This window comes from Heteronotia binoei, chromosome 6, assembly GCF_032191835.1.
Source record: "Heteronotia binoei isolate CCM8104 ecotype False Entrance Well chromosome 6, APGP_CSIRO_Hbin_v1, whole genome shotgun sequence".
Taxonomy (NCBI): Eukaryota; Metazoa; Chordata; class Lepidosauria; order Squamata; family Gekkonidae; genus Heteronotia; species Heteronotia binoei.
In genome coordinates this window covers 135,991,676-136,010,757 of record NC_083228.1, presented here as the reverse complement: position 1 = coordinate 136,010,757, position 19,082 = coordinate 135,991,676, and the positions used below count along the sequence as shown (strand labels likewise).

General features: G+C 51.0%; 1 protein-coding gene across 1 annotated transcript; it reads left to right on the top strand.

The window, feature by feature from the left end:
• Nucleotides 1-9,234: 9,234 nt before the first annotated feature.
• Nucleotides 9,235-17,353, top strand: LOC132574361 (PHD finger protein 23A-like). Its single transcript, XM_060242723.1, is given in 7 exon segments — nucleotides 9,235-9,259; nucleotides 9,374-9,420; nucleotides 13,172-13,264; nucleotides 14,270-14,858; nucleotides 15,404-15,448; nucleotides 15,656-15,706; nucleotides 15,709-17,353. Coding segments are annotated over 7 exon segments (1,023 nt in total). The 3' UTR covers nucleotides 15,882-17,353.
• Nucleotides 17,354-19,082: the final 1,729 nt, after the last annotated feature.

Sequence of the window (19,082 nt, the reverse complement as noted above, 5' to 3'; positions counted from 1 at the left end):
TGTTCAAGCGCTTGTTCATCTCTCGCCGCCTGTGGTGCAGCTGCTCTGTAAATAAAATGGGATCGCTCTGGCTGTGGAAGTTCTTCCCTTTCCTGTTTCCCAGTAAGCCAGCCTTTGCCTAAGTGAACAGCGTAGGACAGAGATCCGGAGGAACTACAGCGTCAAACTAGGATCTAGGGCAGGGGTGTCAAACTCGTGTTAGGAGGGACGGGATCTGCCGCAAATGGGGCTCTGCACGTCATAAAATGTAATGTGAGGTAGCGAAGATATAAACTTTATAAAGGACACGATCAAAATTAAAGATATTAAAGATGTTCTAGCCCACGGGATGGACAGTTGACACCCCGGGGAGGCCCAGGTTTGAATCCCTACTCTGCACTGGGTAACCTTGGGTCAGTCATTCATTCAGTCGAACCTACCTCATATGGATGTATGAAGCTGCCTTATACTGAATAGCCGCCCTGAGCCTGCTCCGGCGGGGAGGGCGGGATACAAATAAAATTATCTAATCTTATCTAAATTATCTAATCTGAATCAGACTTTCGGTCCATCAAAGTCAGTATTGTCTACTCAGACTGGCAGCGGCTCTCCAGGGTCTCAAGCTGAGGTTTTTCGAGCCTACTTGCCTGGACCCTTTTTAGTTGGGGATGCCGGGGATTGAACCAGGGACCTTCTGCTTCCCATGCAGATGCTCTACCACTGAGCCACCCTCCCTCATTCTCATGGTTGTGAGAATAAAAGAGAACTCTGTAAGCCTTCTTGGGTCCCCATGAGAAAGAAAGGTGGGGTGTGGATGAAATAATATTTAACTTCTCCCCACAAAATGCTCTGTAATGTCAAAAGAATCCCGTTTTCTGAGAGCAAAACTTTCTATCCCTAAATATTCTACCTTAAAAAAGCCAATGTGTCCATCTGAACAGATGCCATCATTATCTTGCTGAAGGTTTAGCTCACCAAACAAGCCTCCATTTTATTTCCACAGGGGCAGCAGCTCACAAGGGGGCAGGTCTCTGCCCAAGGCACCTTACAACTTAAAATGTAACGACAGAATTCCAAAACACCCACACAGAACCCACTGCAATCTGATCCACGTGCTAGGAGATGGCTAGCGGAGACAGCCTATTTCAATCAAGAGAGAGCTGCAGGTGTGCACAAGGACTGACTCGGGACTCAAAGGGACCTAAAATCGTTTCTGTGCCTTTCACCCTGCCCTGCGGCTCCTGGTTGATCCACCTGTTCTGGTACCCAGTCGGCCCTTGCTATGCCAAGCAGTGTTCCCTCTTAAGCTGAGGTAGCGGGAGCTAGCTTGCAGATTTTTAGCCTCCAGCTCACACGTTTTTGTCTCCGCTCAGGATAAAGGGCCTCAGCACACTAATTTATGCAGCAACTCACAACTTGAATGCCAGGAGCTCACCAAGTAGAATTTTTTGCTCACAAGTCTCTGCACTTAGAGGGAACACTGATGCCAAGCATTATGTGAAATTAACAAAAGGGGAAAAGTTGATAGCGATTTGCTGTGTTTAGGGAACATAAGAGGCTTGGCCGCCCTGTGGGGCATTTGTCCAAAACAGTATGACCAGTGGAAGTCTGTGCCACTGTAGAAGATGATGATGATATTGGATTTATATCCCACCGTCCACTCCGAGTCTCAGAGCGGCTCACAATCTCCTTTACCTTCCTCCCCCACAACAGACACCCTGTGAGGTGGGTGGGGCTGAGAGGGCTCTCACAGCAGCTGCCCTTTCAAGGACAACCTCTGCTAGAGCTATGGCTGACCCAAGGCCATTGCAGCAGCTGCAAGGCCATTGCAGCAGCTGCAAGTGAAAGAGTGGCGAATCAAACCCAGTTCTCCCAGATAAGAGTCCGCACACTTCACCACTACACCAAACTGGCTCTTTAAACCACCCTTTCAAGGACAACCTCTGCCAGAGCTCTGGCTGACCCAAGGCCCTTCCAGCAGGTGCAAGTGGAGGAGTGGGGAATCAAACCCGGTTCTCCCAGATAAGAGTCCACACACGTCACCACTACACCAAACTGTAGAGGGTGAGAGTGTATGAGCTGCAGGTGGCCTAGGCAGGCAAGCCTGCTTACCTGGCTGGCTCTGGCATCTTCCTAGCTCAGCAGACAAAGGCAACACTCCACCAAGACACAGACATAGATAGGGCTGTTCTATTTCATACACTGCAGTGGCACCTTTTAACGTCAGCATCCATTCGTGTCTTTTTTAGTAACATGCTAGCCGCTATTGAACTAGGATTTCCTGGGAAGGAAGAAGAGATTGGATTTGTACTCCCACCCTTCACTACCCAAAGGAGTCTCGGAGTGGCTTACAATCTCCTTTCCCCAGTTTGGTGTAGCAGTTCAGCGTGCAGACTCTTACCTCAACCAGGTTTGATTCCCCACTCCTCCACGTGCAGCTGCTGGAATGGCCTTGGGTCAGCCATAGCTCTCACAGAGCTGTCCTTGAAAGGGCAGCTGCTGTGAGAGCCCTCTCAGCCCCACCCACCTCACAGGGTGTCTGTTGTGGTGGCAGAAGATATAGGAGACTAAGCTGCTCTGAGTCTGATTCAGAGAGAAGGGCGGGGTATAAATCTGCCCCCTCCTCACATGGTGTCTGTTGTGGTGGCAGAAGATATAGGAGACTAAGCTGCTCTGAGTGATTCAGAGAGAAGGGCGGGGTATAAATCTGCAGTCTGCTTCTCCCCACAACAGACACCCTGTGAGGCAGTTGAATCCCCGCTCTAGGGAAGCGGGTTGGGGTGCTACTCTTGGGTGGAGTGTTGTGAAAACTGAAACGAGGAGAGCCATATACAGTCCTTTGGAAGGAAGGTGTGGTAAAACACACACACACACACAGAGGACTAATCAAGATGGAGTCACGGGGTTGTAGTGAGGATAACGTGGAGGGGAGGAGAATTATGGAAGCCACCTTGGGTCCCCGAGTAAAAATACATCTGCACTTGAACTGTGCCACTGCAGACTCTTGCAAGGACTGGTATTGCCCAGAAGGCAAGCCTAAACCCGATTTTCCTCTCTGCTTGCGTTTCAGTATTGCAAGGAATTTATGCAGAGGTACATTCAATCACGGGAGCTCCCAGTTTGCAACAGCCAGAGGAGTCTAAAGCCAAGCCGTCCGCTCAGCCAGGCAAACCAGTGAAAGCCAGTATAGGGCAACGGCTAGACGTTGGTCTGGGAGACACGGATTTGAATCCCCACTCTAGGGAAGCTGGCTGGGTGACCTGGGGCCAGTCACAAAGCTGAACCTACCTCACCAGGTTGGTATGAGGATAAAGGGTGAGGATAATGTAAATCGTAAATCGGCGTCGTAAATAAACTGCTTTGGGTGCCCACTGGGGAGGAAAGTGAAGTATAAAGGAAGTATGATGTCTAATAAATCAGTGGTTGCCATTGAAGATCTGATCGGTCCATCTGCAAAAGCAGGAACTAGGTGAAGATTACAGAGTACAAGGCATGCTCAGAAATGGCACAGAAGCAAAAGAAACCACCTCTAGGATACAAGAACCACCTCAGTAGGAAAGCGTTCTGTGTGCACCGCACACGGGGTTCCTTCCAGCTCTGTTTCCATGAAACTCTACTGGATCCAGTTTGGAGTAGTGGTTAAGTGCGCGGACTCTTATCTGAGAGAACTGGGTTTGATTCCACACTCCTCCACAAGCATCAGCTGGAGTGACCTTGGGTCAGTCACAAATCTCTGAGCTGTTCTGCTCGAGAGCAGTTTCTGCCACAGCTCTCCTTCCAAGGGCCTGTACATGGCTCTCGTTTCAGTTTTCACAACACTCCTGTAAGGCAGTTTAGACTAAAGATGGAATGGCCCAGGGGAATTTTACAAGCATAGATGGCTTCAAGAGGGGATTGGATAGGCATATGGAGCAGAGGTCCATCAGTGGCCATTAGCCACGGGTTATAGATGGAACTCTGGGGTACTGATGCTATGTATTCTTGTGCTTGGGGGGACAACAGTGGGAGGACATCTAGTGTCCAGGCCCCACTAGTGGACCTCCTGGTAGCATTTGGGGCTTTTTTGGCCACTATGTGACAGAGTGTTGGACTGGATGGTCCATTGGCCTGATCCAACATGGCTCCTCTTATGTTCTTATGTGACACAGAGTGTTGGATTGGAGGAGCCATTGGCCTGATCCAACATGGCTTCTCTTATGTTCTTCTGTGACACAGAGTGTTGGACTGGATGGGCCATTGGCCTGATCCAACATGGCTTCTCTTATGTTCTTATGTGACACAGAGTGTTGGACTGGATGGGCCACTGGCCTGATCCAACATGGCTTCTCTTATGTGACAGAGTGATGGACTGGATGGGCCATTGGCCTGATCCAACATGACTTCTCTTATGTTCTTCTGTGACACAGAGTGTTGGACTGGATGGGCCATTGGCCTGATCCAACATGGCTTCTCTTATGTTTTTCTGTGACACAGAGCGTTGGACTGGATGGGCCATTGGCCTGATCCAACATGGCTTCTCTTATGTTCTTCTGTGACACAGAGTGTTGGACTGGATGGGCCATTGGCCTGATCCAACATGGCTTCTCTTATGTTCTTATGTGACACAGAGTGTTGGACTGGATGGGCCACTGGCCTGATCCAACATGGCTTCTCTTATGTGACAGAGTGATGGACTGGATGGGCCATTGGCCTGATCCAACATGACTTCTCTTATGTTCTTCTGTGACACAGAGTGTTGGACTGGATGGGCCATTGGCCTGATCCAACATGGCTTCTCTTATGTTTTTCTGTGACACAGAGCGTTGGACTGGATGGGCCATTGGCCTGATCCAACATGGCTTCTCTTATGTTTTTATGTGACACAGAGTGTTGGACTGGATGGGCCATTGGCCTGATCCAACATGACTTCTCTTATGTTCTTCTGTGACACAGAGCGTTGGACTGGATGGGCCATTGGCCTGATCCAACATGGCTTCTCTTATGTTCTTCTGTGACACAGAGTGTTGTACTGGATGGGCCACTGGCCTGATCCAACATGGCTTCTCTTGTGTTCTTCTGTGACACAGAGTGTTGGACTGGATGGGCCATTGGCCTGATCCAACATGGCTTCTCTTATGTTCTTCTGTGACACAGAGTGTTGGACTGGATGGGCCATTGGCCTGATCCAACATGGCTTCTCTTATGTTTTTCTGTGACACAGAGTGTTGGACTGGATGGGCCATTGGCCTGATCCAACATGACTTCTCTTATGTTCTTCTGTGACACAGAGTGTTGGACTGGATGGGCCATTGGCCTGATCCAACATGGCTTCTCTTATGTTCTTCTGTGACACAGAGTGTTGGACTGGATGGGCCATTGGCCTGATCCAACATGGCTTCTCTTATGTTCTTAATTCGATTCCCTGGGACCAGCTGGGTGTCCTGGCACAGTGGGGGAAGGGGGCTGAAGCCAGGTCTCTCTTGTCCACTCTGGGTCTCTGGAGGGAAACAGGATGCACAGAATAGATTTTCCCCATAATACAGAAAGGGGCTATGAGCTAGAATAGGGGTGGCCAAACTGCGGCTCAGGAGCCACATGTGGCTCTTTCACACATACTGTGCGGCTCTCGAAGCCCCCACCGCCCTGTCAGCCAGCTTGAAGAAGGCATTTGTCTCTTTAAACCACAAGCCAGCCAGTGTCTCAAGAGAATGCATCTAAAGGTAAAGGTGATTTCTTTCCACCTCTCCCTCCTTCCCCCATCTATTTGCCTTCCTTCCTTCCTTCCTTCCTTCCTTCCTTCCTTCCTTCCTTCCTTCCTTCCTTCCTTCCTTCCTTCCTTCCTACCTACCTACCTACCTACCTACATCTGATGTTCATGCCTTGCGGCTCTCAAATATCTGATGTTTATTCTATGTGGGTCTTACGTTAAGCAAGTTTGGCCACCACCACTGAGCTAGAAGCTCGAGTTTCTTGGGCTCGGTTAGGGTGAGGGTTTCTCCAAAAACCCTTGCCCTCCACAGCCTGAATATAAGCATCCCACACGGGGGCTTCTTCCCAAAACAAAGGTGCGCAGGACAGCAGCCATGCAACACCAGTCTAAACGTGAATCTGGAAAAGTGAGCAGGGACTCCCAAAAGCGCATCCCCTGCCACAAATTTCTGTTAGTCCTCAAGGTGCTACTGGACTCTTGCTCTTTTTGACCGCACAAACGCGGTTACTCATTCCAATCACACCTTGATTGGCATAACGAACAGAGATATACAGAGACTTGTCAACCAAACAACCATCAGATATGTCTGTTCAAAGCATAAAAGGCTAAACTAAGATTAAGATCACAATAAAACCTGCTTAGAATAATTGTTAACAATTTCAGCCAAGAATTTGGCAACAGCTTTTGTGATATCGATTACGTTGTCATTTCACAGGAAACGGCAATCAATCCTATCTTCTTGAATGTAGGACAGTAAGGAAAGACTAATTCTAACAGAACCTTTTGGAGATTAGTTGGCGGTTCAATAAAATATACTGGATGGTATCCGGCGAGCTTGACCCGCATAGACAATGTCTCTCGCTAAAAGGGACTTGAAGAAATCTCCCATAGAGAACACTGGAGGGAAATGCATTCATCCTAGCCAGCATAAAAGCTCTCCGATGTTGCGGATTATCTAGTTGAGATAAATATTTGGCCGTTTTCCTGGCCGTCTGATCAAGTCCAAGTGAGGCAGGAGAGCAAGCATAACATTGGGCAGGACACAGTTTATGAGATTCTAGATCTAAGATTCATCGGATAAAAATAGGCCGCCAATCGCAATTCCCATGTGTTTGAGCTTCGCCATGATTCCATCTTGCCAAGAAGAATCATCAGGGTCTCTTTTTAGATAGCTGAGCAAGCTAGCTGGTTCAGCCCTATAAAATATCCGTAACCGATATTTAAAAGTTAGAGTCCAAGCTTCTGTTTCAATCAGAGATTGGCCTGTTTTTGAACAGATTGCAGAAAAAAACTCACAGTAGCCCCCCGTAAGCCGTGGCCTTTGCTTTTGAGTGACCATGTAGAAATATCCAGGTTGCATTTCTACGTGGTCCAAAGCAAAGGCCAGCTGACCCGGGGGTTACTGCGAGTTTTTTTTTTTTAAAGGCTTCCGATAGCCTTTCCCCAATAGCTGGGGGAGGGTTTTTCCTAGTGCTTTTCTGGCTGCTGGAGGAGACGCAACGTGGTGAGCAGCGTTCCCCCTATGCTGAGGTAGCGTGAGCCAGCTCACAGACTTTGAGCCTCCAGCTCACACGTTTTTGCCTTCGCTCAGGAAGGACGAGCCCAGAGCACGCTAATTTCCGCAGCAGCTCGCGGCTTTAATGCCAGTCGCTCACAAAGCAGAATTGCTGCTCACAAGACTCTGCAGCTTAGAGGGAACATTGGTGAGTGCAACCAAAGAGATCCACGCCGCCGGTTCCCAGCGGAGGAGAAAAGAAATGCTTGCGAGGAGCCAAGCCAAAAACAGTCTGTACCGGATTCCTCGTCTGATGAAGTGTGCTTAGAGCACACGAAGGTTACATTCTGAATAAAACTTAGTTGGTCTTAAAGACAGGGCCGGATCTGAGGGGGGGGGGGGGCGGCAGAGGGGGGTGCTTGCCCCAGGTGCCCACAGAGGGGGGGATGCTAAATTGGGTATGGAATCCATTGTATTCTATGGGACCATAAGAAAATGGCCCATAAGGAGGCGTCATTTTTTAATTTTGCCCCCCCCTTCAAAAAACATGTCGATCCAGTCCTGCTTAAAGGTGCCACTTGACTCCTACTTTGTTTCAGCCGCCTTCTCTCGACCTTCCCTCTCCAGGGGCTGCGCAGCTCTCCCGAGCCTTGCCGCCGCTCGTGCCCACGGGAAGCGCCATCTGGAGCCGCGCAGGATCTCTGCCCGTTTGGAAACGACAGCTTCCGCTCAGATCAGCTGCTCCGCTCAAGCCGCGATCACGCACACTGAAGAAGTGCAACACAGCGGGAGTCCAGTGGCACCTTTAAGACCGACCAAGTTTTATTCAGAGTGCCCTTCCCGACCGGATTTTACTGCATAAACTGGCAGAATCCAGTTGGAAAGTGCATTATTTCGCATGCGTGATCACAGCCCCTGTGTGTGTGTGCAGGCGGCGGGAGGCAGGATTAGAAGGACTATTGCCGGGGCAGGGTTACCAAACTAGGTTCCTTCCGGCCGAGCCCCTCATCATCGTTGCAAGCGCCCATCGTACGCTACGTTCTGCACCGAGCACGGGCTCCCCCGCCCCGGTCTGTCTCTGGCCCAACAGCACACGCCAAGTCCGGGAAATGCCTCTCCTCCTCCTCCTCTCACCGTGGCCAAGGACAAGCCCAGGGAGGGAGAGCGCCCTCCCATCCCCAAGTGAACAAAACAGGAGTCAATCCGCACCTTTAAGACCAACCAATTCAGAAAGGGAATTCTAGGTACGCATTTGCAAACACTGCAAATCTGAAGCAGCACTGAGATGCACATTCCATTTCCCAAAACAATTCTGTCGGACCAATGCAATCTCTTTCGGTAAACTTACTAGAATGTATTCCAAAGCAATTACCATACTGGAAGCCAAATTATTTTCAGAGCCCCCAAACCTATATTTCACTGTTATTTTTCTTTACTAAATAGAACTGGGTTGGTCTTCAAGGTGACTCTTGACTCCTGCTTTGTTCAACTGCTTCCGACCAACACGGCTGCCCGCTTGGATCTTTCCCCCCTCCCCAATAACCGTCTTGCAAAGAGGAGGGAGACCTGCCCTCTCCATCCAGCCCTCCTCCGCCTCCCCTCCAACGCTGCTGGCGGAGGCAGCGGGAGAAGCGCAAAAACCCCGCCGCGGAGCCGAAGCGCAGAGCCCACTCCCTCCCCCCCCCCCCCCACAGCCGGCGGACGAGCCCAAGTGACAACGGAGGAAGGGGGGCGTGGCGCCTCGCGCCACCGCTCCCACTCCGCGAGCTTCCTTCGGATCCCCCCTCCTTCCCCCGCGCGAAGGTGGTCCCGCCTCCCGCCAGCCCTGCCTGCAAGGAGGAGGCGGGGCCAGAGGCGGAGTTGCCGCTCGGGGGAGCCGGCGCCGGCTGCAGGGACGGAGGGAGACGGGAGCAGCAGGAACCGCCGCCGCCTTCTCCTCCCGCGCAGCACCAGCCCCCCGTGGTCGGCGCCGCCGCTCCGGCCTGCCTAGAACGCCTCAGTCCCGCCGGGCACGGCGGCTGGGAAGGGCGCCTCGGCGTTGCCCCCGCTGCAGCTGGCCCCGCCGGAGGGGATGAGCGGCCCGCAGGAGGATGCAGGTGAGAGCAGGGGAGGGGAGCTGCTGTGCCCCGGGGGTGGGGGGCGCAGAGGAGGCGGCTCCTCCACCCGCCCTCGCCTTGACCGCCCTTTCCCTCCTTCTTCTTCCCCCGCAGCAGCCAGCCCCGTGCCCAGCCCGGGCTGCTGCCCGCTGTTCGATGAGGTGAGTCGTGCAGCCGCCGCGCTTCTCCGTCGCCTTTCCCCGGGCGGGGCGGGCGTGCCAGCGGGGCAAAGGGCACCGCCGGGGACCGAGCGAGAAGCCGAGAAGGGTCCCTTGGAAGGCGGGAGGAAGGAAAGAAGGGAAGGGAGGGAGGAAAGGAAGAAGGGAAGGGAGGAAGGCGGAGGGGAGGAAGGAAAGAAGGGAAGGGAGGGAGGAAAGAAGGGAAGGGAGGGAGGAAAGGAAGAAGGGAAGGGAGGAAGGCGGAGGGGAGGAAGGAAAGAAGGGAAGGGAGGGAGGAAAGAAGGGAAGGGAGGGAGGAAAGGAAGAAGGGAAGGGAGGAAGGCGGAGGGGAGGGAGGAAAGAAGGGAAGGGAGGGAGGAAAGAAGGGAAAAGAGGAAAGGAGGGAGGGAAGTGTGCGGGGCGGGAGGCGAGCGGGATAGGAAGGGAGGCGGGGCGGCTGCCTCCTCCTGGGCGCGGGCTGCGGGCCGTGTGCGACGAGCAGCGCCATTCCTTGGCCGCCTCGTTGGCGGAATTCCCTCGGAGGAGGAGGGGTGGGCGCCGTCGTGACCCTCTTCCCCTGCTTGTGGGGCGGGAGAGGCGAACTCCAGACATCCCCCTCCCGCCAGGCAGGGCCCGGGAGGCGCCGTCGGGGTGTGCTGTGTGGGTGGGGGGGGAGTGCCGTGATTCCCGCGAGGGGGCCTCTTTTTTCGCGGCGGAGGGGTTTGGGGGGGGGTCGCCTGAGGGGCCGCCTCGCCCGCTTGTTTGTTTGGCTCCGGCTTTTGGCGCGAGGGCGGCTCCGCCCCCTTCCCTCTTCTCTCGCTTCGTCGGCGGAGGGAGGGAGGGAGGGGGGACCCTGGGGCGGGGCTGCCCGCCTTTTTCGCCCCCCCCCAACTCAGGCCCATTTGAGGGAACGGGGGAGGGGGGGCTCTCGCCGGGACGGTCTGGGCCGCTCAGGCGCCATTTTGGGAGCCATCAGGTGTGGGGAGGGAGGGAGGGAGGGCGACCCCAGCTTGCCTCTCTGCGCCGGGCCTCGCAGGGAGGGAGGCTTGCAACGGGCGGCGCTCTCCTGATCCCGATAAGCCGCCCTATAGAGAATCAGGCTCTTCCAAGGCACATGCTGAATAATGCACTTTGCTACTGGCTTTTGCCGGTTCGCTCAGTCAAATCCAGCTGGAAAGTGCATTATTTAGTGCTTGCCATCGCAGCCCGATGTCACGACTCAGACTGGCAGCGGCTGTCCAGAGTTTCAGTCAGAGATCTGTCGTGTCACCTTCTGGCTGGTCCAGGGGGGACCAAACTGTGGCTCGGGATCCACATGTGGCTCTTTCACACACACGTTGTGTGGCTCTTGAAACCCCCACCACCCTGCCCGCCAGGTTGGAGAAGGCATTAGTCTCTTTAAATCTCTTCTCCAAGCCAAGCTAGCCAGTGGCTTGGAGAATACATTTAAAGTTAAAGTTGCTTTCTTTCCCCCTCCCTCAGTCTATTTGCCTTCCTTGCCTGCTCGCTAGGCGAGTTTGGTGTAGTGGTTAAGTGTGCGGACTCTTATCTGGGAGAACCGGGTTGGCTTCCCCACTCCTCCACTTGCAGCTGCTGGAATGGCCCTGGGTCAGCCATAGCTCTGGCAGAGGTTGTCCTTGAAAGGGCAGCTGCTGGGAGAGCCCTCTCAGCCCCACCCACCTCACAGGGTGTCTGTTGTGGGGGAGGAAGGTAAAGGAGATTGTGAGCCGCTCTGAGACTCTTCAGAGTGGAGGGCGGGATATAAATCCAATATCTTCATCTACCTCACAGGGTGTCTGTTGTGGGGGAGGAAGGTAAAGGAGATTGTGAGCTGCTCTGAGACTCTTCGGAGTGGAGGGCAGGATAGAAATCCAATATCTTCATCTACCTCACAGGGGGGCTGTTCTGGGGGAGGAAGGTAAAGGAGATTGTGAGCTGCTCTGAGACTCTTCGGAGTGGAGGGCGGGATAGAAATCCAATATCATCTTCTTCTGCTTCATTCCTTCCTGTCTTGTGGCTCTCAGACCTGTGGACATTTATTTTATGTGGCTCTCACATTAAGTAAGCTTGGCCACCCCTGTTCTGGCCCTTTTAACTGGAGATGCCAGGGATTGAACCTGGGACTCCCTGGGACCGGGACAGCATGCAAAACAAAGTTAAGAGTTCAGTGGCGCCTTTAAGACCAACACCTTGCATTAAACTTGATTGGTGTTAAAGGTGCCCCATGGACTCTTTGTTTTGTTGCTTTAGAAGATGAACACGGCTAACTGCCCCCAAGCCACCGCCCCCCCCCCCCCGCCACACCCCTCCCAAAACACTTGCAGAGGGGCTTTTTTTGCATCCCCTCTCCCTTTATCTTGGCTGCCCTGTCAGGTGAGGGGGGCAACTTCCTTTCTGAACATCCTTTCTTTGAAGTGGAGGCAGGGCTGTAGCCAGCAGGGGGGCACACAGGTGCAATGCCCCCTTTAGAATTTGCAGCACCCCTACCCAATTTTCCCTTTTCAGTGGGGGTGCTGCAGATTCTATAGGAGGCACCACACCTGTGCCCCATCCTGCTGGCTACGGCCCTGAGTGGGGGAGGGGGACGACTGATAGGTGATTCAAGAACATTCTCCTTTGGGATCTGGTGCAGGGTTGATTCTTGATCTCACATTGAGAAAGGGTTGGGGTCAATTTTCTAGCTAATTTTTTCCCCTACCTAGTGGAGCAGTTCATATCCTGAGCAAAATATCACTGCTGTAAACCTAATGGTCAACACAAGACACAGCTTGGCTCTAGACTGCTGCTGAGCAGGGCTTTCTGTGTTAATGAGCAGCTGCTCACACACTTAGGGAACACTAGTTGGGGGTCTCTTTCCACAGTTCTGGGGTCTTAACTTTAAACTGTAAAACCCACCCAAGTTTTTCTCTGGAAGGCTTAGGCTCTGTCCCCCTTTTCGGGCAGCCTCTTACAGAAGCAGAAGGCTTTGCGGGATGGTGTTTGCAAAGACATGCTGCCCTTTTCCAACCTTGTTCTCAGTTAATACCAACTCTGGGATTGCAGGCTTCCCCCATCCCTAGTGAGGCAGGTGTACATGGGAATTAGAGCCGCCATCTCTAGGGTTGGGCTTTGGTTTTCTGTCAGTTTCTTTTGGGGGCACTGGGGGGATTGCAGGTGTGGTCTGCTTTAAGAGGATTCTTCTCATTGAAGCTCTTCCCAGCAGTTGCAAAGATAGCTTTGAGTGGATGCCTTTTTGAGTGGATACCGTGACTTGCTTAGCGATGCGAGAAGGATGGCAGCACTAATTTGATCTACTGCTACTTCCCTTTGTGGGGAGGGGCATGAGCTACATCTTGTTTTGTTTGCCCTGATAGGGAATCCACAGGGAAATGTCCCAACATTTCTAGACTACTATTATTATCCAATAGCAGGATAGCTCCATTCTCCAGAGACTTGTCTCCTGCTGTTCTGAAACCCCTCTAGTGGAATCTGTTTATTTCTTCCCCGATTTTGAATAGAAAACTCTACAGGCAAAATCTAATCTTGCAGGAAGACGACTATTTGAAGTCATCTTTTTCTGTACTTCATTAGGATAATTGTGGCGCTTGCTTTCCTGTATTACATCTTCTGAGTTAAAAGCAACTGTGTTTTTTGAGAGTATTGATCCATGCAGTACCTAGAGAAAGGGGTATTTATTTTTGAGACAATGGATACTGTCTGTATCTGAGCTCTTCTCTGTTGGTTGACTCACCTGTGAAACTTTATACCTTCATAGCCTCCACAGAAACGACAAAGAACTGTAGAAGACTTCAACCAATTCTGCACCTTTGTGCTAGCCTATGCAGGCTATATCCCATACCCAAAGGAGGTAAGAGAGCATCCTGGGAAAAAACTGGGTATATCCTCCCACTTACTCTTTTCTGCTCAGGGAGTTGGGGATTCACGTTCTCTCCTTCCCCTGGCTTTTTAGCCCCAGTAATGGTGTAGTGGTTAAGTGTGCAGACTCTTATCTAGGAGAACCGGGTTTGATTCCCCACTCCTCCACTTGCAGCTGCTGGAATGGCCTTGGGTCAGCCATAGCTCTCATAGACCTTCTTCCCCTGTAGTGGTTAAGTGTGCAGACTCTTATCTGGGAGAACCAGGTTGGATTCCCCACTCCTCCACTTGCAGCTGCTGGAATGGCCTTCGGTCAGCCATAGCTCTGGCAGAGGTTGTCCTTGAAAGGGCAGCTGCTGTGAGAGCTCTCTCAGCCCCACCCATCTCACAGGGTGTCTGTTGTGGGGGAGGAAGGTAAAGGAGATTGTGAGCCGCTCTGAGACTCTTCGGAGTGGAGGGCGGGATATAAATCCAATATATTCATCTACCTCACAGGGTGTCTGTTGTGGGGGAAGAAGGTAAAGGAGATTGTGAGCCGCTCTGAGACTCTTCGGAGTGGAGGGCAGGCTATAAATCCAATATATTCATCTACCTCACAGGGTGTCTGTTGTGGAGAAGGATTGTGAGCTGCTCTGAGACTCTTCGGAGTGGAGGGCGGGATATAAATCCAATATCTTCATCTACCTCACAGGGTGTCTGTTGTGGGGGGGAGGAAGGTAAAGGAGATTGTGAGCCGCTCTAAGACTCTTTGGAGTGGAGGGCGGGATATAAATCCAATATAATCTTCTTCTGATCTCGTTCTGGTCCTGTTTGTTTGTGTGAATTATTTTATAATTTCTAGAGTTGTTTCTACTTGTTCAAATATTTCAGTGTGTTTTGTTTGCTGCCTTGAGGACTGATCAGTTGGAAAGGCGCCATAAAAATATTTTAAATAAAATATTCTCAGTGGAATTCCAAGACAGACCATCTGATGGCACTCTCTCCCTTCCTATTCTAGAATGAGCCGTGGCCTCTTAGGGGCAACCTGAGCCCCCAGAACAGCACAGGAAGCACCCGAGACAGCGACAGCTGCACCTCATCCCAGTCCTGTGACTCCCAGGTGCTGTCTGACGATGGAGGGAACAGCAACACGAAATTCGAAGGGGCTGCGGACCTGTTCCGGAACTGCTCTGATGTTTCCAACACCTTCTGCCCTACTCGACCCCATCAAGCGAAGAAGAAGAAGCAGTCGGTGAAGAAGCTCATGTTGGACCAAGAAGCTGACAAGAGAGTGATGCCATTGAGTGTGATGGAAATCAAGCAGGAAAGGATTGAGCCAGGGGGAGAGACTCATGGGAAGGGAGAGGAGCTGGACTCCTGCCTCCCAAGGGAAGAACTGCAGTCCAAATCCCTCTTGGAGCAATACATAAAAGAGGAGAAAGGTTGGAGCTATGGGGTGCAGCAGTCACCTGAAAAGCCACTAACTAGCGCTCTTGGGCCCAAGGAACAGAGCATGCGTGAGGAGGAAAGAGTCAGTGCTGCCTCTTGGAACACAGGAGAGCAGAGCAGTGAGGAAGAGATCAGTAGAGATGACCTCCAACTCAATAGTAAGTAGTCCGCAAATCCTAAGGGTATCAGGTAGAGGTCTTCAAACTGGTGGATGCTTATATTTTCAACTGGTTTTTCTCCTTCCCCGTTTTATCCTTGTAAGAATCGAGCAAAGGGAGGTTAGGAGTGACTGGCCCAAGGTCATCCAGCAACTTGCCATGGCACAGTAGGGATTTGTCTGATCCTAGCCCAAAACGCCCTAATCGAGACACCATGCATGCTTCAGTTGGTAATGTGGATGGATAGAATGTGGGTCCCTTTGCATGCAAAGCATCTTTTCTGTCAGTGAGCCGTGGCTTTCCCCTTTTAACAGAAAGTATTGTAGGCAGGACATCTTTGCTAAATCATTGGGGAATACTTGAGTGTAAGAAGAGGAACTTGAAGACTAGGTGTCTTGATTTTAGTAGTGGGAGCTGTAAATAATTGTTTTAAGAACTCTTGTTGGCAGAGTAGCAGTAGAGTCAGGATAACGGTACAGATGCGAGCCACTCTTATTTATGTGGTTTCTTTTTTTCTCTTCCCCACCCCCATCCCCTCCCCCCAGCATCATGCCAGGAATTTGCAGCTCCCTCAGACAGCAAAGCGGATGGTAAGTACGTAGATACTTCAAGTTTCCGGTAGGGGGAGCAAACATCGCTACATCTGAGCTGGGGAAAGCCTTTAGCACGATGCTCTGTTGCTCAATACCTCATCTATAGAAGTTATTTCCAGAGTCTCTGGAACATCTATTCACTTTTTTGCTGGTTTTTGTTTGTTTTTTTCCTAAAAGTTATGCTTGTTGCTGTGTTTCTTGCAGAGGACGACGCATGGGATCTGATCACTTGCTTCTGCTTAAAGCCTTTTGCCGGAGACCCATGATAGAGTGCAACGAATGCACCACCTGGATCCACCTCTCGTGTGCCAAGATCCGCAAATCCAACGTGCCTGAGATCTTCATCTGCCAGCGATGCCGCGATGCCAAGCAAGAGATCCGTCGCTCCAACCGTGCCCGCACCGTGCCACGCAAGCGCTTTTGTGACTGACTCTGGCTTAAGGGGTGGATGGGTTCCCTTTAATGTCAAACCGGATCCCAGAGAAGCAAGACAATCAAAATGCGAGAACTGCTTCCTGGGGAGGGGCATACTCCTATAATAAAAATGGTCCTGTCCCCACCCCCCCAATGCTTTCAGATTCTAGGACAGTGAAAGGTATCTTTAAGGCTGGTGGGCACTGCTCTCTCCTTGACAGAGCCTGTACGGGATGCTGTTGATCTCAGGGTTATACCAGAGGAGGAGATGCGAAGGCAGCTGGCAGACACAAGTGACTGGTTGGGTGGATTCCAGTGCACAATGCACTACGCTAGCCAGATGCCTTTTTTGCCCTTCTGCAGATACAGCTTGGTGCCTTTCTTTAGTGGAGGGGTTAGCCCAAATTTAGTGCTAGCGTGGTACAATAGCCACCTGGGTTTCTGCAGTTATACTTCCTGGGTCGTCTTTGTTTGTTTTAGTTCTCTGACAAAGCCTAAACCACCCCTTTAAAACAAGTCAGTTTTCATCTCCAGAAACTGTTTTCTCAGAGGGAAAACCACATCTACATCATAAGGCAGTTTCCTTCTGACGTAGAACGGGTATCAGAAACAGCAGCTCCTGTGTTTCAGCATAATGAATGGCAGCCTTGGCCAACTGCCATCCTACTTGGAGATGGAGGTGATAGCTTCTGGAACTTTTAGAAAGTCTGCTATGTTCGCAAGCTGGCAAGGCCTTAGACAGGCTAGTCTGTGATTGGAGGGTGGGGGAGAAGAGAGGCAAGGCCAGTATCTGCTTTTTGTAAATACTTTGTATACAGATACTTAGAAAATGACTAGTTATATTTCCATAAGTATCCACCTCCCCTTCTAGACCACCTGTTGCACTAGTGTCTTATTTGAAAAGGAATACAGGCAGTGTGGGAGAAGACCAAAGCTCGTTTTAGTGGAAGAGGCAAGACTTTGCAAACTACTGGGGGGGGGAGGGGTAGGCCACAGTCTCCACAGCAGTGAGCTGCGCTGAAAAGCAGATTGGGTCCTGCTTTTTTGTTGTGAGATTTCTCTCCCAGCTCAGGATCCTCAACCTTGGGTTAGCAGAGGCGGGAGACAGTAAAAGAAAAATCTGCTATGCAAACCACTGCTCCTTGTTCTTAGGCGAGTTCTCCAGCAAAGGATCGCTATACCCTGCCCTCCCAAGCCTCTTCTTTGACCCCATGTGCCTTCTGTCTATGCATTTCACACAATGGCTGTGCCAGTAACAGCAGTCTCACTTTTCCCCTTCTACTTAAGAGGGACCGACTGCCCCGTTGTCATGCTGCACGAAGGCTATAGGGACTTACCCCATGGTTCAGTCAATGCCCTTCTCTCCCTCCCAGATGTTTACACTTTTATAGTCACTTTCTATTAAAGATGTATAGTAGTATATTCTGGTCCTTGTCTGTTCAGTGTCTGGAATTACATGTATAGAATAAAAGCTGTTTTTAATTGTAATCATTTTTAAATCACTGCAGTTTATTTCACTACAAAGAGGAGGAGGAATTTGTGGTGACATGCAGCATCCTTTCGCTTCCGATTTGTGTAACTGATGGCATTTATAATTTATAATTACATGAAGGCTCTTAGCAAGACTTCCCTTTCCACAGTAGCTGCCTGTTAGGTTACACTAAATTGTCATTTAAGGGGGGCTAAGCAAAATATTCAAGTTCTATTCTGAATAGAATTCTCTTAACAAGTGAGAGGCAGACCTCACGCTTGTCACTTGGTTGTGTGCATTGACTGGGGATACTGAAGGCATTCTTATGAGCAGAACAGTGCAGTAAATGTCACTGAATCATCAAGGACAGGGTGCATGTAGCAGTTTGCCCCTCCTCTCCCAAAGGCACATAATACCAGTGTTTGGTTCTGGTGTATGATGTGCCTTTTCGCTTAAACCTAAAGTGCCCCATGGTGCAGAGTGTTAAAGCCTGCAGTACTGCAGTCCTGAGCTCTGCTCACGACCTGAGTTTGATCCTTGGTGGAAGCTGGGTTTTCAGGTAGCCAGCTCGAGGTTGACTCAGCCTTCCATCCTTCTGAGGTCGGTCAAACGAGTCCCCAGCTTGCTGGGGGGAAAGTGTAGATGACTGGGGAAGACAATGGCAAACCACCCCGTAAAAAGTCTGCCATGAAACGTCGGGATGTGACGTCACCCCAGAGTTGGAAACGACTGGTGCTTGCACAGGGGACCTTTCCTTTTCCAAAGTAAGACAATGGAAAGTCAATTTGTTTGGGTATCAGTTTTCCAGTAGTGACCAGCTCCACTGGGTTCCATGGACAACTAAAGGTAACATGATGCATCCTGGCACACTGATAACCCACTACGAGTGCCACAAAAAGCTAGTCCCCTTTGTTGGTTTTGAAAGACTGGGCAGACTCCAGGACTTGTCTTATGGGTGAGGGTTAAGGCTGTTTGCATATGCTGGCGGCAACCATTCACTTTATTCTCAAACTTATCCAAGCTCAGGCATCTGATGGTAGCCAGGTTTCTCCCCCCCAGTAGCCAGCTGCTGCAGAAGTGGACTGATCAGTTTTAAATTAACAATTTCTTTGGCCATTAGAAACGAATGAGATCGTAGAGTAAGCACACTTTTGGGGGAGGAGGAAGAAGAGAAATGTATTGCTTTATATAGGGTACCAAGTTCACATGCTGCCATCTCCAGGTAAAAGGATCTCAGCTAATGGGACACAAAATGGTCCAAATAAGACCCTTGGGTCAAATGCTTTACGGAGGAGTCAAAGCTGGGCACCTTCATACGTTTTAAGGCTGCAATCTTGTTCCAGGTTACTTCAGGAAGCAGCATCCTTCAACCTAATAGCACTTCAATAAAAATATACCACATGTAACTCGAGCATCACTGAAGCTCCCTGCCCAATGGGCATGAAAAAGCTTCTCTGTAGATAGCAAATAAGAGCCCCGTGGCACAAGAGTGGTAAAGCTGCAGTACTGCAGTCCAAGCTCTCTTCTCACAACCTAAGCGATCCCAGGGGAAGCTGGGTTCAAGGTAGCCGGCTCAGGTTGACTCAGCCTTCCATCCTTCCGAGGTCGGTAAAATGAGTACTCAGTTTGCTGGGGGGGGGGGGGGGCGGTGGAGTGTAGATGACTGGGGAAGGCAATGGCAAACCACCCCGTAAAAAGTCTGCCGTGAAAACGTGTTGAGACGTCACCAGAGTCAGAAATGACTGG